The 20,076-nt window shown below is 45.6% G+C and overlaps 1 protein-coding gene across 5 annotated transcripts in view; it reads right to left on the bottom strand.

Annotated features, from left to right (window-relative positions):
* Positions 1 to 15,698: 15,698 nt before the first annotated feature.
* The window catches only part of CBX5 (chromobox 5), a 57,880-nt gene continuing 53,502 nt past the window's right edge, over positions 15,699 to 20,076 (bottom strand). Inside the window, exons 5-6 of one of the 5 annotated variants that reach the window (XM_084836709.1) lie at positions 18,036 to 18,217; positions 16,411 to 16,581 (exon numbers count right to left, since the gene is read on the bottom strand). In XM_084836709.1, the coding sequence (XP_084692835.1) occupies positions 18,067 to 18,217 (151 nt within the window). In that variant the 3' untranslated portion in view covers positions 16,411 to 16,581; positions 18,036 to 18,066. Of the gene's footprint in view, positions 18,218 to 20,076 lie in introns of all 5 variants that reach the window. The other 4 variants (XM_084836708.1, XM_084836707.1, XM_084836712.1 and 1 more) reach the window with 4 other exon arrangements.

Raw genomic sequence — 20,076 nt, 5'->3', positions numbered from 1 at the left:
TTGTAGCAAGAAGACACCATTCTACATTTAAGTCAAACACCATTTCAACCAATAATGGTATGTCCATTGGAAGCCGCCTTACACCAAGTCAGACTATTCAGTGTGGGCTCCAGATTTTTGACGACCCTTGGGCAAGGCATGACATTTTAATTATGTAAAGCACCCTGGAACCAATTATGGTTAAAGGCACTCTACAAATATTTAAATACATGCATACATACATAAAAGATCTTTACCATGGCAGATTAAACAAATACAGGAGGCAGCATATAGCTGTGATCAACAGTAATAGTGTTTGTGTGTGTTCAGGGAATGCTTGGCGTAAGAATTAGAGGAACACAGGCATTATGCCCCTAGTTTTAGCTTTGAAATGTTGGAGTTGCAGATGTGTGGGGCCTGCAAGACTGGCCCTACCATTAGGCAGAGTGAGGCAGCTGCTTCAGGTGGCAGATGATGAACAAGGGCGCGGTGAGGTGTCAGAGGACAGAGTGCCACTTCCGACACGGCCCGCCCTGTGCCCCTGAAGCTATCCTGCTGCGCTCAAGTGTGGTGGCGCACGCTGCCCTGTCACAAGTGTCAAAGTAAGATTCAACTGCCGGTCTGGTTGGCTTCTGTATGTAGAATTGGAGGAGGCATCATCTTGTCCTTCACATCAGGCAGCCAAATATCATGGGCAGCCCTAGGGGCCTGGCTGTTTACTCTGGCGATCATGGAAAGGCATGCTTGGCAAATGCAGATGCAGCCTGTGTTTTTGTAGCTTCCAGCAGCCTCTCCTCTCGTGTGAGGACCACCAGAGGCAAGAGTGGACTACAAGGCTTCCTGCCTCAAGTAATTGCACTGCAGTGGGAATCTGTCCACCCCTGCTGCTTTCCTCAGCCCTGCGTGACAAACTGCACTTGCCAACATTTCCTCTTCTTCTACACCACTATGAAAGGGACATGGAAGAGCCTCAGCCTTGTTTACCTTTGCTCACCTTAAGCTGCAGTCCTATTGCAATGGGACTTAGTTCTGACTAGAGATGTACAGGATTGCAGAGTCAGCCTCCAAACCAATACCAGCTGCCACCAGGGATGTGCAGCATTGCTTAAGAGCGTGGCCAGAGTTGGGCCTACCAATCGGCAGGCACTCCCCTCAGGCAACTCGTTTGGGTTGTCATAAAAGGGCAGCGAATTATTGTTGTTGCCATTATTATTATCTTCATCTTCATTTTCATCATCACTGCTGCCACCACAGAAGCAGAGAGACACATGTGGGGTTTTCTGCCTCAGGTATCAAAATAACATTGCTAGCCTTCAGTACTCAGCACGTTGAGGTGGACGGGGGCCACTATTTCCTGTTCTGCCTCAGGCGGCAACATGTCTTGCACCAGCCCTGCATATGGTGAGGGCCTTTCAAACGTTACTCGCCCCCCTGCTGACACAGGGAGCCATGCCACATTGAAGCACTTTCCGGAAGCCTCCACGCATTTGAAACAGCTTTGTGTGCGCGTTACGGCTGCTGCTCCCTGTTGGTCAATCACTCTGTGGGACGCATTGTTCTTGCGCAGTGGCAGCTCAGGCAATATCGTCCATGCCACATGAGGCTTTTATAGCCCCTCGCAGCGATGTGGAGAACACTGCCCCAATCCGCTGGATAAGCCGTTGAGCAAAAATCCTCAACTTTGCAGAAATGGTTCCATTTCCGATAAGATCCAGCCACTTGGTTCTACGCACACTGCCAACGGTGCAATCTTAGGCGAGTCTACTTGGATGTAAGTCCCACTGAGTTCAATGGGACTTACTCCCAGGAAAGTGTGAGGAACCTCTTTCAGCCCAAGGGCCGAATTCCGTTTCAGAGAAGCTCTCGGGGGCTGCATTCCAGCAGGGCTGAAGGGAAAATGCGTGGGGCCAGGAATACCAAAAATCCTGGCGTATTTCAGCTTCAAGGTCTTACTGACAGTTACTGAGCCTTTGGAGAGGCATTTCAACCTTTGCAAATGGGGAAAAAACTGCACAAAAGCTGGAAAGACACCCAACCGTAGGTGGCTGGGGGAAAGAGGTTGGGGCTGGCGGAAGGGGGCATGGCCCTATGGGGAACTCCAGGGGGGCAGATTGGGACCCCAAGGCAGGACGGATTGGGCCCCCAGGCCTTAGGTTCCCCACCCCTGGTATATAGGAGTGCAACCTTAGGGCAGCAGTGGCCAGAACATAGGCTGCTCTCACACTAGGCTCCCTTATACAGCACCAGACAGGGTGCTTCCACACTGGGCACTTACTCTGGTATTGTTGCACTTTGTTCACTCACTTCATACAGGGCATAATCAAATCGCTGTTCTCCTGTAACTGCTCACCAAATCCAACTTTCTGGGAAGGAGCAGGACAGCAGCACAACCTCCACAGTGTAGATTGGCATAGTGTTCCTTTTCCACCTTTTTTTGAAGAGGGGTAGTGTTGATGTGGGTGTATCGGGTAGGCAAATCTATCACCGCACATCTCCTTGGACACACCCTGTGACCACCCTGTCCTAGGTCTCATAACCAGCAAATTGATTTATTACCTAATAAATGCATGAATCCTCCCTCCCCCTAATAGGCAGTCAAGGAGATACACAAATCGGTGGTAAAAAAAAACAGAAAGGATGAGAAGGTGACGTTGATTCTGAGCTGTGCCAGTTCAGACTGGGCACCTGAATGAATGCTCCTTCATCCAATACGTTTCCTTCCATGGAGTTAAGGGGTTCTAACTTAGCCTTCTCTCTGCCGTACTAATTTCCTATGGGCAGGAATTGTTCTGTACCCTGGAAGAACATTCAGTCATGTACTCCTCAGCCGGCCACCTGATGTTTGTGAGGACAAAGTCTCTAGTCATCAACATTTTGTAGAGGTCTGTGTGGAACCCATTCTTATGAATGGAGTCAGTATATGTGTCTGGCTAATCCACATGACCAGAATAGTCACCAGGGATTGTAATTCATCTCTGACAGGGCTCCAAGCATATTCGAACATACTTGCTTGTGGTTGCCCGAGAAAAGCCCTTTTTTGGACTGGCAATGTTCCTATGGAGAGTGGCAGCTGGACTCCTCTCTCAAAGTGTTTGGCCACTGGCATGCAGGGCACACTGGGTGGGTGAGCCCAGATTGCAGAAGACACAGATTTTTCCCTAGATCCTTCGTTTCATTGTGTTTTGATAGGAGAACCCCGTGATAGACTGGCACAATGTGTTTTACATGGGGCTGCCTTTGAAGATTGTCAGTTAGTACAGCTGCAAGATTGCCGACTGGGACTGGGTGACATAAACATATCGCACTGGTGCTTTGCCAGTTTCACTGGTTCTCCATCCATTTCTAGGCCCAATCCAAAGTGCTGCTTTTAACCTGTAAAGCCCTTCACGACTTAGGACCAGGGTACCTAAAGCATCACCTATCTTCATGTATCTGCCCAGACTTTACAATCTCCTTCTGGATACCCCTGCTGAGTGAGATGTGACAGGTGGCTACTGGGGAGAGGGCCTTTTTAGTGGTGGCCTCCCCAGCTATGAAATGCCCTCACAGAGGGGGTCACCTGATGCCTACTTTCAGTGACTTACTGGTAAATGTCAAAGTGCAGGTGCTCATCATGACAGACCCTATAGTCACATTCCCCAAAAGGGGCCAAAAATTCAGGCAGCTGTGTTAATCCATATCTCAGTGGTGGCCCCCCAATTATGGAATCATGTCCCTAACAAAGCCCTGCCTGGCGCCAACATTGCTATCTTTTCGGCACCAGGTTAAGACCTTTCTCTTTTCTCAAGCATTTGGCAGCATATGATGAGTTTTAAGCAGATTTGTCTTATGGTTAGGGTTGATTGCTCAAAATTGTTTATAGATATACACTGTCTCTCTGTACACTGTTGGTGTGGTTTTATGTAAATGGTTTTTAAACTTTGTACATTGTATTTTTAATGGTTTTAAATCTTTGTAAACCACCCAGAGAGCTTCGGCTATGGGGCGGTTATAGAAATGTAGTAAGTAATAAAAATAATAACAAAACAGTTCTAGCAGTTTTCATCTCCACCAGGAACAGGTATTTTGTGAAGTGAATGGGCCTCAATTTCCCATTTAAGACCAGGTCGCCCCAACATACACTGCATCACAACAGGGAAAAATATACTGTTGCTGGGAAAATTCATCTTTCCCCAGCCATTGTGAAGATTGCAGCTCAGGTCAGAGGGAAGAGGGAATTTGGGGCAGCGGGGGGCAGATGGCTTCAGCGTCCCTGCTAATGAAAAAGCATCCATGCTGTGTCCCTGTGAGCCCTGACTTCACTATAACACTGCCTGCTTTTGATGTCACTTCACTGTCAGGAAAGGACCTCTTTATATTCCCAGACCTTTTAATCTGTTCCTGGCTCTAATTGGTTTTGTTTGCCACTATTCTTATGGTGCTTTTATATGTTTCACTATAAGTTTTACTGCATGTATTTTTATGTTGTTTTTATTCTTATCATAAGCTGCCTGGAGAACTTTGTTATAGGCAGCATATAAATGCTTAAAAGAAATACAGTTGCTGGTGCCCCAAATACACAAGCCAAGCTGACTTGCAGGTTTCACAGTTATTTTTTTATAAGTAGAATCTAGTCAAATTTTAATTTATGTTTTAGATTATTCTTCTTTTTTTCCATTTAATGATTTGTTATAATCTATTTTTACTCTTGAGATATGTTTTGGAGATTTTTTGCAAAAGTGTCTTAATAATTTCATGTGTGTTTTGCGGGGTAAGGTTTTACATTGCATTACGGGTCTCTATGAGATTCTTATATTTGTGTTTGTTTTCTAGAATATCTCATGACAGGGAGCTACATATAGATTGAAATGTGTCAGGCTCCTTTTTAATAAGTCTGCCTCTGCATTATGAACACCCCCTTCCCCCGGCCCCCTTCAGAATGGTTGGGAGCAACCCAGTTTGCCTGACAATGGGACAGCACGCTGGCATAGCCATCTGTGTCTTTGCATTGCAGAGTACCATGTCGGCCACCAGGTGGCACTAGAAGATAAGCTCAAGGAACCTACTCCTCTGCTACACAGAGAAAGAACAGCACCAGGTTCCTAATTCACTTTCCAATAATGAAAGCAGGAGATAGACTTTATCATTGTATTGAGCTGAGCGTTTAAGCCCTGCTGATAAGGGAGCTGGAGTGCACTGCCTTCAATTGCTCTGGTCCTGAAACAACTGCAAAGTTTTAAATGGCAAGGGAGCTGCTGTAAATCAGCAATGTCTTGCATACTCTCCCCTCCTCTGCAGTTCTGATCCAAGGAGGAAGTCTCTTATTCAAATCTAATTAAACTCACTATTTATTTATTACATTTATAGCCCACCCTTTCTTCTGTGGAGATCAAAGCAACGGACATGGGGGAAACAGTCTCCCATCCAGGTACTGACAAGGCCTGGACCTACTTAGCACCAGACAAGGCTTAGAATCATAGAGTTGGAAGGTACGTAAGAGATCATCTAGTCCAACCCCAACCTTATTGGTTATAGCCAGGTCATTTGAAGGGCTCCCTGAACCTGTATGAACTTGCTAGTTCCTTGAAATCAGTATCAGAGGCCCTAAATCTGTGGGTCTTCTCAGTAGTGTCCCCTTCCATGTGGAATTCCCTTCCAAGGAATGTATGGTTGGCCCCTTCAATCCTGGTGTTCCAAAAGGCTTTGAGGATATATCTGTTCCAAGTGCCTTGTAATTAATGTGATCTTTGATGAGCTTCCGCCGGGTTTCAAAATCCTGGCTGTTCAGGTGGGCATTTGGGGTGGGTTTTTTAGAGCAGTGTTGTTTTTTGTTCAGTTGATCATGTAAATTTGTTATTAATATTGTACGCCGCCTAGAGTGGCCGGGTAGCTGGCCAGATGGGTGGCTAATAAATCAAATAAATAAATGTGGTTTTATTGGAAATGCTGTTGCTATATTGCTTTATTGCTGTGGTTTGTGATCATTATTTTATGCCGGCTGTCGTATCTTTTGAAATGTTGTCTTTTATCCTTGAACTGTTAAATATTTTAATAATGTTATATGGCCTGGATTGTTGGATTCCGTCTTAAGAGGACTTTGTCCAGAAAGAAAGTTTTAAAATGCTAAAAAGGAACTGTAAAAAGAAATAAGCACTGCTGCAGAGGCGATGCTGTAAAAGCCACAGAATGTGGCCTTGTGACCACATGAGTGTTGGTTACCTTTCCACTGTGACTCAGCCATGCAATCACACACATCCTAAAAATCTGGCCCAGTTAAATGGGTTGCTTCCACATTAGGGCCCTTTAACTCTCCTATCGATTTTTTTCCCGGCAATCAGCCAGAAGTGGAATTACAACAGAGGTTCCTACATGGCGTCAGAAAGAACCACCAGTGTGTTGCCTGTGTCCGCGTGTGTGTGTGTGTCTTGTCTATCACTATCTTGTCCTGCTTGAGAACTCCCCTGGGACAGCTGGCAGGCTGGCCACAGTAGAAGTCAAAAAGCTGTGGTAGCGCCTTGGTCTGGCTCAGATTGGCCGCTCTTATGTACAGAGCGCCACAGCCAGTCCTGACGATGAGAATGCCAGGAGTGCCATGCCTGGAAGCCAAGGCCTGCGATGGGGGAGTGGGGGTGGAGGGTGCACAGGTATGAGGCTTGCAGGACAGCTTGCGGACAGTGCTTAGTTTCTCCATTGAGAGAGGTGCAGAGGCTCAAGGACTGTAGTTACCCTGGGATAGAACAGCACAAGGGAAGCACACTCTGCCTTCTGCCATCAGCCAGGGGACCGAGGGCCACTGGGAGGCTCCCCCCACCCCCCGCTCCACTTCCAGCGGGGAGACCAGCCTGGCCCATCAATCGGCCAGCGAAGGAGCAGCTCCTGCCAGAAGGAGCACTCGGCTCCAACTGGCAGTTGCCCCCGGGACTGCAGGAGGTCAGGGAAGCACGCTCTGGCCCCATCCATTGGCCAAAGGAACAAGAGCCACCAACGGCTACCCAAGCAGGAAAACCAGCAAGGGAAGATCAGCCTGGCCCGGACTGGATATAAATGCCCACTTCGAGCTCACCACCTTGTTCTGGCCTTGAAAAACAGATCTCCCTCCTCTTCCTTTTCCCTCCACTGCCCTTCCCTTGCACGTCTTGTCTTTTCATTAGTAAGCCAGAGGGCTGCCCAGACGGCCGGGCCTGTCTCTCTTTTTGATTGACATGAGCCTCTTTGGGAGTCCATCACTGTCTGAAAAGTAGGATAAAAAATGCAGTGAACAAATAAACAGCGAGCAAGCTTCTGATTTTCCACAACACCTCACCAGGCTGGATGTTTGGCAGTGGGGCAGTGGAGGAAGTGAGGGGCTTGATCAAGGGTGCAGCCACAAAGTCTGCGTTTAATCATAGTCTTAAGGTGGAGTGCAGGAGGAGACTGCAGGCTTGAACAGAATCGATCAGCTGCTATAAAGGTTACAGGTTGCACCTGGGGCAAAGAAACAATTCACAACTGATTCCTCACCACCAAGAACACTCTGGCCCTATCCATGGCCAAAGGAACAAGAGCCACCACTTGCTATGCGAGGAGGAACATCAGCTTGGCCTGAACTGCAGGGCCTGCCTCTCTTTTTTATTTATGTGAGCCACTCTGGGAAATAATAATTGTCTGAAAATGGGATAAATTTTATACACACACACACATATATATATATATCCCACTTTCAGACATGTGTGTGTATCCAGCGATACTATTGTTAGAGAATTATCTTGAAATGTTGTTATATTTTACTGTGTACATTTTTCTGATGTTGCTGTAAGCCGCTTTGAGCATGGTTTTACCATGGAAAAGCAGCATACAAATAAATGGATACTGATTATGCTTCTCCCATGGTAAAGATCCTTCTATAATGTTTACTCACTAGTACAGCCTTCCCCAACCCAGCGCCCTCCTGATGTGTTGGCCATCACTGGAACGCAACAGGTCAGCTATGACGTCATCAGGTTTCTACCTTAGAACTGAGTGAACAGATGATGACAATTCTGAACTAAACAGCTAGTGTGAAAGCAGACAAAAAAAGCAATCTCATTCCTTGGCCATCATCACCACATATGAACGTAAGAGCCGTCCCAGACCAGACCAAAGGCCTATCTGAATGCTGGCTTAGTGCTGTTTTGTGTCCATCTTACTGCAGGTAATTGACTGAAGGTTTGAAATACTTTTCTCTGTGCATAACCAGCTACTAGCCTACTTGGTAGGTTGGAATGAGTCAGCATCTTCCACAACTTCCTTTGCAGGGACTCCAAGACAAAACCAAAAAAAACCTATTAATGGTCATGGCACTTTAGTACCTATCCACAAAAGATACTAAGTCTAATGCAGCTTGCTCCAGCCTGGCCCCCTCCAGATCTTTTGGACTACAACACCTATTATCCACATCTGGTCCAGCAGCCTGCTTCCAACAGTGGCCAAACATATGCTTCTAGGAAGCCCAAAAGGCAACAGTCTTCTCCTGTTTCTCCCCACACCCGACATCTGGGACTCAAGTATCCAGTCTCCAAACATGGCAGTTCCATTTAACTATTGTGGCTAATAATTGTTCCTAGAACTATTCTCTACGAACTTAATCTCTTTTTACACGCCATCTTAATCAGTGGCCATGTGAATTCAGTAAGTTAATCATGGATTGTGGGAAGAAGTATTTTCTTTTATCTATCCTGGATCAGCTACCAATCAACTTGGCAGAAGATCCACATGTCTAGAGGGAGATGCATGCAATACCTCCCCTTCTCATAGTGAACCCAAGTGGTGAGTGCCAACTCAACTGTAGCCAAAATGGGGCCACCGAGAAATAAGAGGATGGTATCAGCATGCTCACAGGGGAGCACTAAGGTTTGCAAATGCACACCAAAAAAATGGTTTAAACCAGAGGTGAGCAACTTGTGGTCCTCCAGATGTTTTGGCATACTATTTTCAGGATCCATCACCATTGGCTACACTGGCTAGGGCAGAGGGAGCTGTAGGCCAAAACATCTGGAGGGCCACAAGCTGCCCAACCTGTAGTTTAAACCCTAACATACACACAGACCCCCAGCAGCCCAATGAGGACAGATCATTCTGGATAGCCATGGTACATAAAATGACAGCTGGAAAAGGAAAATGGAATGTGAGCTCGAGGTGAGGCTGGCGGTATGGAAGGCCCTGCCTGGACAGTACAGTTAGCTGGAACCCTGAACAGGAGCACTCCTTTTAGGAGGGAGGTTACACCACAGTCTTTTTGTGTGCGCAGGTCCCACTTGTTTCAACATCCTGTTACCCTCCAGCATGTCCAAGAGAACATGACCCAATGTTGTGACTCTACAGATAGAAGCTGTGGTCACCAGGGAAAGCAAAGGAACTATACACTCATTGGCATCCCTGGGGCTTTTCTTTTCACTTGCATCAGCAAATGGTTACCGTTCCCTCCCATGAGGAAAAGTAACTTTCTGCATTCGGGGACACCATTGCGGTAAGGATTGGCCTTGGCCTCCAGCCGTGACTTGGCCCAGCCTTCCCCAATCTGAGACCCTCCAGATGTTTTAGATACAACTCCCAGAATTCCTGACCACTAGCCATGCTGGCTGATGATGGGAGCAGAGTTTCAAAACATCTGAAGGGCAGCAGGTTGGGGAAGGCTGGCCTAGACCATCTCAAAGGCGGTTAAGCCACACTCTGCCCCGTATCCGTGCCCTCCCTCTGCAGACTCCAGCTGTCATGATGATGAACACTTCAGGAGTTCTTTATTAGGAATGGGGAAACTTCTCTGACGGAGGGTCACATTGCCAATTTTACAGTGGTGGACTGCAGCCAAAAACAGGTGTGATTTTCCTCACCATTAGCCACTGCCTGCTGGGGTCTGAAAAAAGCTCCAGCCATCTTATGAAAGGAGCCATTTTAAGGAAAATCTCATGTTTTGAGGGATGGAATTGCCCTGGAACATGCTATGATTAGGCTGTCCGGCAACAAGCAAAGATAAAGGAGATTGCTCTCAGTAACATACCTACCATGTCCTCATAACAGAATCATCACAAGCCTACTTAATGCATGTTATGAAACCTTAAAAAAAACACACAGCCAATATTAATTAGTCAAATGCTGCTGCTGAGGCATGATTTCCCTGAGTAAATGACATCAGCAATAGGGAGTTACACTACTAGAACATTGTATTTGCACCACGATGACACTACAAGAGTCAAGAAGGCCCCAAGAGAATCTCTATGCCAGGAAGTCTTCTGGAAAGCTCAACCAGCAGCATTTATATTAAATCTTTGTCAACCATCTCAGTAAATCAGCACTGCTGCTTAACAGTGCAAATTGTGACCATAGAGGGTCACTGGCACTCTCCTCTTTTCCCTTTATTAGTAACATACCAAATAGGCAGTTCTTCCCCTCTCTTTCATCAACCTACAGAGGGAGTTGCACACAATGCCTCTTTCTTTAAAAGGCAGGTCCCAATACTTCATTCCACTCTCCCAAAATTTCATTGCATTCTGCACCCAGAAATAGACCCCTGGCTGGCTGGGGTCACCCAGCTGTTATATGCATCCTTAGAATGCAAGAGTACTGGGAATGGGAGTACTCTGTTGGTGCCCCAGAGTTCATTTTTGCCTTCAGTACAAACTCTCAGAACAAAGTTCCCACACCTGGATGACATGAGCAGTGGCAAACAGGGCCTATGCAGTTATTGCAAGGGAAGGAGACAAAACCCAAGGCTCCCCAGCTAAGATACACACCAACTGTAGCCTGAGATCTGACGATGAGTAGGTTATACTCGTGTTGCCACTTCTCCTTCCCCCACCAACTGTCAAGAAAGAATGAATGAAAAGAATCTTCATGGAATCTAAAATGGTTGCCACTGTGCACTAGTGTATTAGCAATCAGCGCAGATGCCTGCCTACATTGCACAAGGGAGGGAAGCAGCAGAGCCTCAAAGAGAGAGGGGAAGAGCAAGTGAAAACCAGGTTCTCATTTTGGAAAAGCTGAAGACCACTGGCATATATAACATGGTGCCACTGGGCCTACAGTGTGATGGAGAAAGCAGGCAATGTTATGTGAACTAGTACTGCTCTGCTTCTGCAGCTGGTGGATTCCTCAACTGCTGTTCCTCTCTTGCACAGCTCCTCGATCTATGCAGCAACCACATTCAATAACAGGTATCGAAGGGCTTTAAAAAAAAAAAAAGGGAAAAAAAGGGACAACAGCCTATATTGAAAAGTAACCATTTATTAGAACCAATACAAGAAGTATGAAAGAGTGGGGATGAGGGACACAGGTCAGAGGAGAGGTTTGTAACATGTCAAATTGTACAACAAATAGCTCCTTATTTTAAAAATCATTTTCACACTTTTAAAAACCAGCATAACATACATTAGCTTGGAATCGAAGGGCTTGGCTAAAATGTCACCAAAAAGGGGGGGCTAACACAGACATACACACACACGCAGCCAAAAGTTCATCAACAATCTGCTGTGGATGGCAGCATGTTGTTGGGGAGGGAGGGTTGAGACCTCACCCCCAGTATAGCCTCCTCCCCCTTCTCATCAGAATTCTAACACTAATTATATTGAACCTCAATATGTTTCACTTCCTTGCCCAGCACCAGCTTCTTAGCAGCAAACCTTCAGGGTCCTTTCATACAGGGCATTTATTTCTACATGAGGCTTTTATTGTGCGCTTGTGATTCCTCACTCATAGTAGTTTGTGAGTCCTTTACATGACATCATCCTCCTCCAGAGCCTCTCCCATGCTTTGCAACCTTTATCCTGTTTTTTTTTAAGCTCAGAGAAAGTCCAGCATTTTCTGAATGCCGCTATAGAAAGAGCATGCATTTCCACAATTCCACTATACCATAGCACCATCTAGTGGCTGTATAATGAAACACAGGACAGCAGAGAAAGACAATCCCCTGAAGAAAGCATACGTAAAGGAGCGGAACTTAATCCCACAAAGAATCCAGAAGCAGAATACCTGGTCAAGATGCAGGATAAAAGCCTCATGTAGAAATGCCCACCACCACTCTGCATGTGTTTGGGACTTGATTTTTTTTGCCTAGATCCGACCAAGTGTTTAAAGGTTCATCTGAATCATTTGTCACAAGCAAAAGCTGCAACTTTGCATGCATCTACAAGTCTCTCAAAGTGCCACACAAGGAACTGCACCTTCAGCATGTTGTCAATTATCCAGGCAACCTTGTCTGCCACAAGTATGGTTGAATCCAGGCACAGCACAAAAGAAGCAGCAGCCAAACAAAAATACTCAACCACAAGCAGAGCAGCCACATGAGCTGGCTCTCAGAGAAAAGGAAATCTGGGTGTTTGCTTTTGAAGTGATGGAAGTGAGGTATCATCTCGGCTGTGTGTCTTGTGCAGCTCAAATTCACTACTAAGGAGCTTGTAGAGGGGCAACTCCCAGTGAATTGTGCCCTTTGTCTCTTGGAAATGAAAATCTAAGACCTGGCACTGTAAGTCCCCTATGGTCAAGATCTAATGCACTAGGTCGTGTTTCAAACAAAAGACAGCTGTAACATAAAGGATCTGAGAAAATTCAACTCCTGCTGGATGGATGCATGGCTTCTCCCCTCCTTCTCCTGCCTTTTCCACTGTTCCCACTGATGGGAGGAAACAGAGTATCTTTACAACCCATACAGCCAAGAAAAGATTTAGATGCCACCCCAGGTAAAAATTAGACAGTTAATCAAAAAATTAATGAGTTTAATTAAAACAAAATTAATTCTCTCTCTGTATTTTATTCCATTCTCCTGGGCGACTAGGGTAACAATTCATTTTTTGACAGCATGCTAAGAATGGGTTGCGTCAGAAGACTGCACCTGCAAATTGAATGTCTCACCGTGAACTTAATCCATGATATATTCAGAGAGGAAGTACTCCATTAAAAAAAATCAAAATATTTCCTTTTTAACACACACACACACACACACACACACTTATAAAACAGTTACAAACCTATGGTGAAAGCCCAGATCAGAGATTCAAACCTCCTCACTCATCACACACGTACACCCCATCCCCACAACCTCCAACTATAAGAAGACACCAAAAAAAGCTAACATCAAAATATTTTGTTTTGCCATTGAAACACTGAGACCAGGAGCCAAAACGTGAGGAGGTGGGATCAGTTCAGAAGCCACCTAAATGCAGCATGAATGGCTTAAAAATCCTGGATGTTTTTAATCAGCTGGCTAGTTCTGCTGCACTAAGAAACAGACCAAACATACAGGAACTTCAGCTGAAGGGAGGAAACTGAAAAGACGACAAATAGGATTTCCCCTTTTCTGGTACATAGTAATCTGGCTTTGCTTTTTTGGATATAGTTAAAAGAACTTCTCTCTTAGAAAAAGAGCTCTTTAGAACAAGGTTGCAGCACAGCATCAGTTCACATTGTTAAACTCCCTAAAGGCTGGTAGTTCCCTACATTTCTGCCTATTGAGAAGGCTGAGAGGGCTTTTCAGTTTCTCTACCTTAGCAGGTTAAGCAACCCTTTCATGTGACCAGCTGACCTATTTGGTTGGTGCATTTAGCCTGGCAAGGAGCACTTCCTGACTTATGTCTACCTTGTCCAACTTGAGAAGGGTTCTGTGTGCTACTTTAGACTAATGGAGGATAGACACCCCCCCCAAAAAAAAGTGAGGGAGGACAGGATGACATCCTAGTTATTGTAACTATTTCCCCCACCTGGAAAAGTATTGCTCACATACATGCACTCACAAGGGGGAACTGGACTGCATATGAGAGCAGATCTTTAAGAAGTCACACCTCTGAGAAATCATAGCACAAATATTTGCAGAGGGGAGATGCCAATGTGTTTCACTAGGGGTAGATGTAAAATTACATATACTCTCCTTGGACAATGGCATAATCAAATGCCTACTAATTTCCTAACAGATGCCTTTGCCTGCTTGCTTTTTAGCCTGATACACAAGTGCTTATAATCACCAGAAAAAATATTTCTTTTTAGCTTGAGATAGAAACATCTATTAGCAGCAGCTCGCAAAAAAAGAAGTGTTTAGGCTGCAGTGTGTGTTTGTAAAAAGAAGATGTGCATTCAGTGCTCCCAACTCTGTTGTTTCCACTCCTACGCGCTTTACAGTAACAAGAAGCACTGTTTGAGATGATGGGACTGCAGTGCTTTTTAAAGAGAGGGTCTTGGGAGGTAGTTCCTCAACAATACTCGTGAAGGGAAATGACTCTTGTTTAGCCCTGCACCCTTCAGAAATCAAGTTGACTCTGGCCTGCCCGATACACTTGGCCCATGTGAGGCAATGTTTGCTGCTCCGGAGGCGTGGGCTGGGAAGCTCAAGGAGCTAATAACAATGGGGAAATTCTCAGCCTAGTTTAGACTTTGTTCTGAAGAACTGCAGCACAGAAAAGAGGTTTCCAGACTACAAATCATTTAAAGACTCCACCCCACGGTGCACTCAAATGGGGGACCTTGCTGAGGACTGCACAGGCTTCTGCTTGACTTCTTTGTCCACTTCCCCTGGTTCCAATACCACATCTCCCCGACCCAATCCCTCTTGTTAAGTAGCAGAGAGCTAAAAACACCCAATTCTTTCTCTCCCAGAAGCTATGATGAGTCATAACCCCCACCTGAGCAGGTGAGCCTAATAAATTAAACACCTTCAGATGCACAAATAAGATTTGGAGCATCCAGCCCTCTCCCCCAGCTGCTTCAATTCAAACAGATGGCCAATAATAATACAAAATTAGTAAGTCTCTAAGTGATCTTAACCACTTGCTCTTTCCATCTTTCACAGTAAGAATACAATGCAAAGTGACTAACCCTCTCCAACAGCTGTAACTAGAGAATGGGAGGCAAGAAGGGAGAGAAGCTAGCTTTCAGTGTGGACAAGTATAGAGAACAAAGGGGGAAGGGTTTTTTTCTTTTAAGGTAGCGACATCCAAAATACAGAACCTGAGAGTCCTCTTGTCTCAAAGAATCCTCAAAAGTGATAATTCATTCACAGTGCATAAGTAGTACGGACCAAATGCAAACAGACTATTAAATCCATCTTTCCTCATAAATCCTGTGTAGCAGATGCTACACTCTCCCAGCTCAGCGTGTGGGGGAGGGAGGAGGCGGTATGTGAAAAGACACTAACGCAGAGAAAGGCTAATGCAGGTTAATGCTGTCAAGAGTTAAGAAAAGCTCAGAGGAACTCAAGAGCTGTAGACTGGTCACTAACTGAACGCAGACAACGTGTGCAACATCCAATGCCAAGCAAGTGAAGGTAAACATCTTTGTTGTGGTTCTGTTTGCATATGACCCCTCTCAAATGGGAACAGCAGTGCAGAGCTAAGGGTCTATTCTTTACCTGTCTCTGTGAGATAAACACCTTCGTCTGTCTCTTGAGTTCAGCACTTTCACAGATGACTATCCATGCCAAGTAAGGACTCCAGAACAGAAACATTAAAACATATCTGCCTGCTAATGCTCTTTCTCACCAACTCATTCCCTCCTGCAGAACACCTTTCATCAAATAAGGAGGCAGAGAAAATGCCTATGCTGTCACCAATGAATTTTAGCTCACCAACCCCACAAGCACCAATAGGTACTGGCATGCTCTCCTTGCGCGTTAGGGAAGCAGACAGTAGAACAGCCTTCCCCAACCTGGTGCCCTCCAGATGTGTTGGACTCCAAGCTGTGCTAGCTGGAGGATGCTGGGAGTGGAGTCCAACACATCCGGAGGGCACCAGGTTGGGGAAGGCTCCAGTAGATGCTGGCCTATTCAGTCATAGCAAGCTGCAAAGCCTGCTTAGCAAAGCCGCAGAGGTTGCACCAGTCCTGGGGTCAGAAGTCCTCTGAAAGGGGATGTAATACAGGCTTCCTGAACTAGGTGCCAGGAGTCATTTTAGGGACCTGTCCAAAAACACCCTTCCCTTTTATAAATGGCTTTTTGTCCCAATATGGTTGTCATGACTACATCCAGCAATTGAGCCGGAGGAATTCTGAAAAAGTGACTCTTGCACTGGGCATTTAACAAAAGTTAACCGTGCTGGAAACAAGAAAGTCCACTGATGACATAGGAGTCACTAGTGGTAGCACAAACTCATGTTACCACGCCACATCCAAACCACATACAAGTAGCAATTTCTGACAGGGCTTAGAACAACAGAGGCATAGAACAGAAAGATGAAGAACCACCCCTCGATTGTCTGCTGTAGGAAAACGGAGAAAGCAGAAGTTCACAATGCAAAACTGAAGCAAGCAGTAGCACCAAACAGGGATTTGCTATCAAGCACTAGTGGGAACATCCCTCACCCTCCTCACCCTATATAAAAAAGCAAGAATATGGCTGGGAGAGCAGGGTGGGGGTGAGGGGAGGGCTGGGGGAAAAGAGCTAAGCCCCAGACCCTGAAAGGAGATTTGAAGGAAATGCAAGGACTAGTGACATTTCAATTCCACACTAAAAGAAGTCTGGCTCACTTCAAAATTGATCCTTTAGCAGGCTCCCATCAAGTCTATTACCAGCACGCATGACCCTTAATGGCCCTCAGGCACCCAAAAACTCAGCTGGTGAGAGGCCAGTACCGATCAATGTTAATACTGTCAGCTTTGCCTTTTATCGTCAAGGGATGCAGCACAGTCTCTCTGCAAGGAGGGAGAGCGAAGATGAAAATGTTAGCGAGCATCATATTCTGAAGGACCCTGAAGTCCCAGCTATACTACATAATACAGACATTCCATGTGAAAAAAAACATGCATGGGCTATAGTCATGGGAAAAGGGCACTACCAAGGGGAATTCCACTACCAGCTTTCTGTGACTTGGTCCTCCAGCCCCTCACCACATGGAACAAGAGGGAAAGCAACTGCTGAAATGACTCCCTATTGTTAACAGCCCCAACACCCTAAACATGGAATCATTAAACTGCCACACTGCTGGGGCAGAGAAATGGTATACGTTTCAGGTGCCAGCCAAAGAAAATAAAAATGCCACTTTGGGACAGCCCGTGCATATTCTGAGTTGCTTCTAGTGTGCTATGTACAACCAGGCACAGCCAGGTGCTTGCACACAAAATATGCTCAGGCAGTTGTTTTCCTTTAAAATGGAATAAATGGCTTCTCATGGAAATAAGAGTAGGCCAAGATCCCAGAAATATCTCTTTAAAACAGGTGGTTATGCTGGGGAAGCCTGCTGCATGCAAAGAAGCACCTAAGGGACTCATCCAAATGGTGAAAGAGCCTAGAAACAAACCAAATTTTGGAAGCACAATTTTTGGCAGCGGGGGGGCAGGCAGCCAGTGACAGAGAAGGATCTCAAATATGGCACAAAACTTGGCTGGGCTACGTATCTATGTAACACGCTGTTAATGCAAGGTAAGAAAAATAAAAGGGGAGAGGGTGGAAGGATACTAGATTTGACTGCATGAAAGGTCAGGTTGGAAGGGGGGGTGCTGTTCTTGCCAGCTAATTCGTCTCTGCTGGTTTGTTCCCTTCTCAGATTTACCTGTTCCTGCCCTGCAGCTAGGAAAGAAGACAGTTGAGCAGGAATGAATGGGGCTGATGCAAGTGAAGTTGGCACTGGGAACCAGGATGAGAACTGCTATCCAGCATCCTGGAATCCAATTCCATCACAATGTCAGCCATTCTTAAAACAACTAGAAAGAGCCCCTATGTAGCCCTGGTTTGACTGTTATTTGGGCAATCTCAGAATCCAAAGCACGTGCTGAGTAGGATGGGTCTTCCCTGAATGCAGGCAGCTTCCATCACTGTTATAACAGCCCTCTAGAGCAATGGGAGACAACAACCCTCTACACACAACATGATGAAGCAGAAGATACAGAACTGAACAGCCAAGCCAGGAAGGAAAGGCCTGGAGGCTCTAAGAGGACTTTCAAACCCAGAACCATTTTGGGGATTCTGAGATAAGGGGAGAGAGGAACACACACAGCATGTCAATCTCTTGGAGTGAAACTGAACACAACTCACACCATTTATGTTATGACTAAACCAACCAATACCAACGTTTCTCTTGTCGAGCACAGTAATAAGCACATTTTCATGGATGCATTTGGACGGAGGGGAAGGGAGGGCAGATATGTACAACTATGGATGGACGGAGGACCCTGGCCACTTTAGCTTTTCACTGCTTCCCGTTCTTTGTTTTCGGCGTCTTCTGGGTACGCATGCCAGGTCAGTCTCTCTTCATAAAACGCTATCACAATTTGAGGGCACTTCACATTGGCTTCTTTCGCTAGAACCAGGTCAGCCTCATCCGTGTCTTTCCTGAAGAGGCAAGCAAGAACAACAAAAGGAGGACTGGTCACTAGTTGATCAAGCAGAGACATTCTACCTGATGGGTTGGGCTGAAGAGAGATGACAGTTGAGGCTCATATAAGCTGACTGAAGAAAGCAGCATGATCAGAGGAGGTGAAAATATACATTTAAGTTGTCCATTAGCCCGGAACCAGGAAGGAAGGCAGCTACTGCAAGTTTTGAACCCCACTGGAAATAAAAGGTACTACTGCTCTGGTCAGCCATTCGGTTTTATTGGAGGACCCCTTTGAGGAGGGATGCCTCCAGCACTTCTTTTTGCCATTGTTGCCCTTTGCCCTCTATAGTAGCAACTCGAGGGCCAGGTTGGCATTTCTCAGGTGACTCAATGTGGCAAGGGTGCTTCCAGTTGCTAAAACTGAAACTACTGGAATATCACTGGCATTTTAACTGCTATTCATTCTTAGAAAGGAACCTAATTTCTCACTCTCATGCTCTGACTAATGAAGTGCAGTCCACACATGCCTTTTTCTCTGCAGCTCCCCCCATCCATGAAATGGACTTTAGGATTAAAGTTGGACAGCAAAAAGGCAGAAGAGGAGCACAGAGAGGTACCACCCCGTCAGTCTTTCCAGGAACCATGCAGTTTCAAGTAGGACTGCAATGTTTACTCAGTAAATCAGTTCAAACAATTTTTAAAATCTTTTGACTAAAAGTGTGCATCTGATTAATCAAGCAGTAGATTCTTTTTGAATTATTATTTTTAATGCAAATATTAGAAAAACTGCAGATGGCAAGTGTTACCTTAGAAGAGGCATTCCCCCTTTTCTCGTACACAGAAGGGAATACTCTTCTAAGGTGATGCCTCCTACATACACACATACACACACACCCCATCTAAAAAACAAAGGAACATGCTGTCTTGCTTCAGAACTATTTTTACCCATAACCAAATGGAATAAATCAACTAAAAGTCATATAATTAATCAATAAAGGGTTCTTTAACGGAATGACAGCCCTAGTTTCAGACGAGATGGGAGGGAGCTTTTTGTGCTTTTCTCCTTTCCCCATCTCACATGACAGGGGCCAAGTCCAGGTTTCCTGGATCTCTGGCAGCACAGAGTTTGGCTCCTGCGCTTGTCCACACTACAGTATGTCAACAGCAGAGCAACTTACACTGCATTCATAGGGACTGGACATTCATAATGGGCCTACTTTTAAAAATGTTGAGGCAGTATAAGCAAACCCAGGGTGTACAATGCAGTACCCCAAAAGGCTATCCCCAGACTTTGTTAGGAGTTACTTTCTTTCTTTACAGGATATGGGGGGGGGGGTGCATCTTTCCCCACCCCTCACAGTCTGCATCATATTTTTTTATTTTGTATTGTTTTATTTTATTAAAACATTTCCATCCCGTCCTATATCATTAAGGTCTCAGGGCAGCGTACAGATAAAATCAATTTAAACAGTATAAACAATGTGTTAGGGGATGCATTTAGCCTTCAAAGGCTTTGGTAAAAAGCCATGTTTTTACTTGGCGCCAAAACGAGACCAATGTCTGCGCCAATCGGGCCTCGAAGGGGAAGACATTCCACAACCAGGGTGCCGCAGCAGAGAAGGCTCTCTCCCACATCCCACCATAGTGTATCTCTCATACTGGTGGGACGCAGAAGAGGGCCCCTCCAACAGATCTCAGTCCTTGGGCAGGCATATATAGGGAGAGGCGTTCCCTCAAATATCGAGGTCCCAAGCCGCTTGGGGAACTGCAAATGCATACAACTGATGAAGAAATCACACAGAGAAATGTGCAACTGCACAAACAAAGCTAACTCAACAAACTAGATGAAATATAAGCTTGCCAAAACTGGGAT

Source organism: Heloderma suspectum, chromosome 2 (assembly GCF_057233095.1).
Source record: "Heloderma suspectum isolate Gila_16-S chromosome 2, 16-S_ref, whole genome shotgun sequence".
NCBI classification, from domain to species: domain Eukaryota; kingdom Metazoa; phylum Chordata; class Lepidosauria; order Squamata; family Helodermatidae; genus Heloderma; species Heloderma suspectum.
This window is presented reverse-complemented; position numbering and strand designations above follow the sequence as displayed.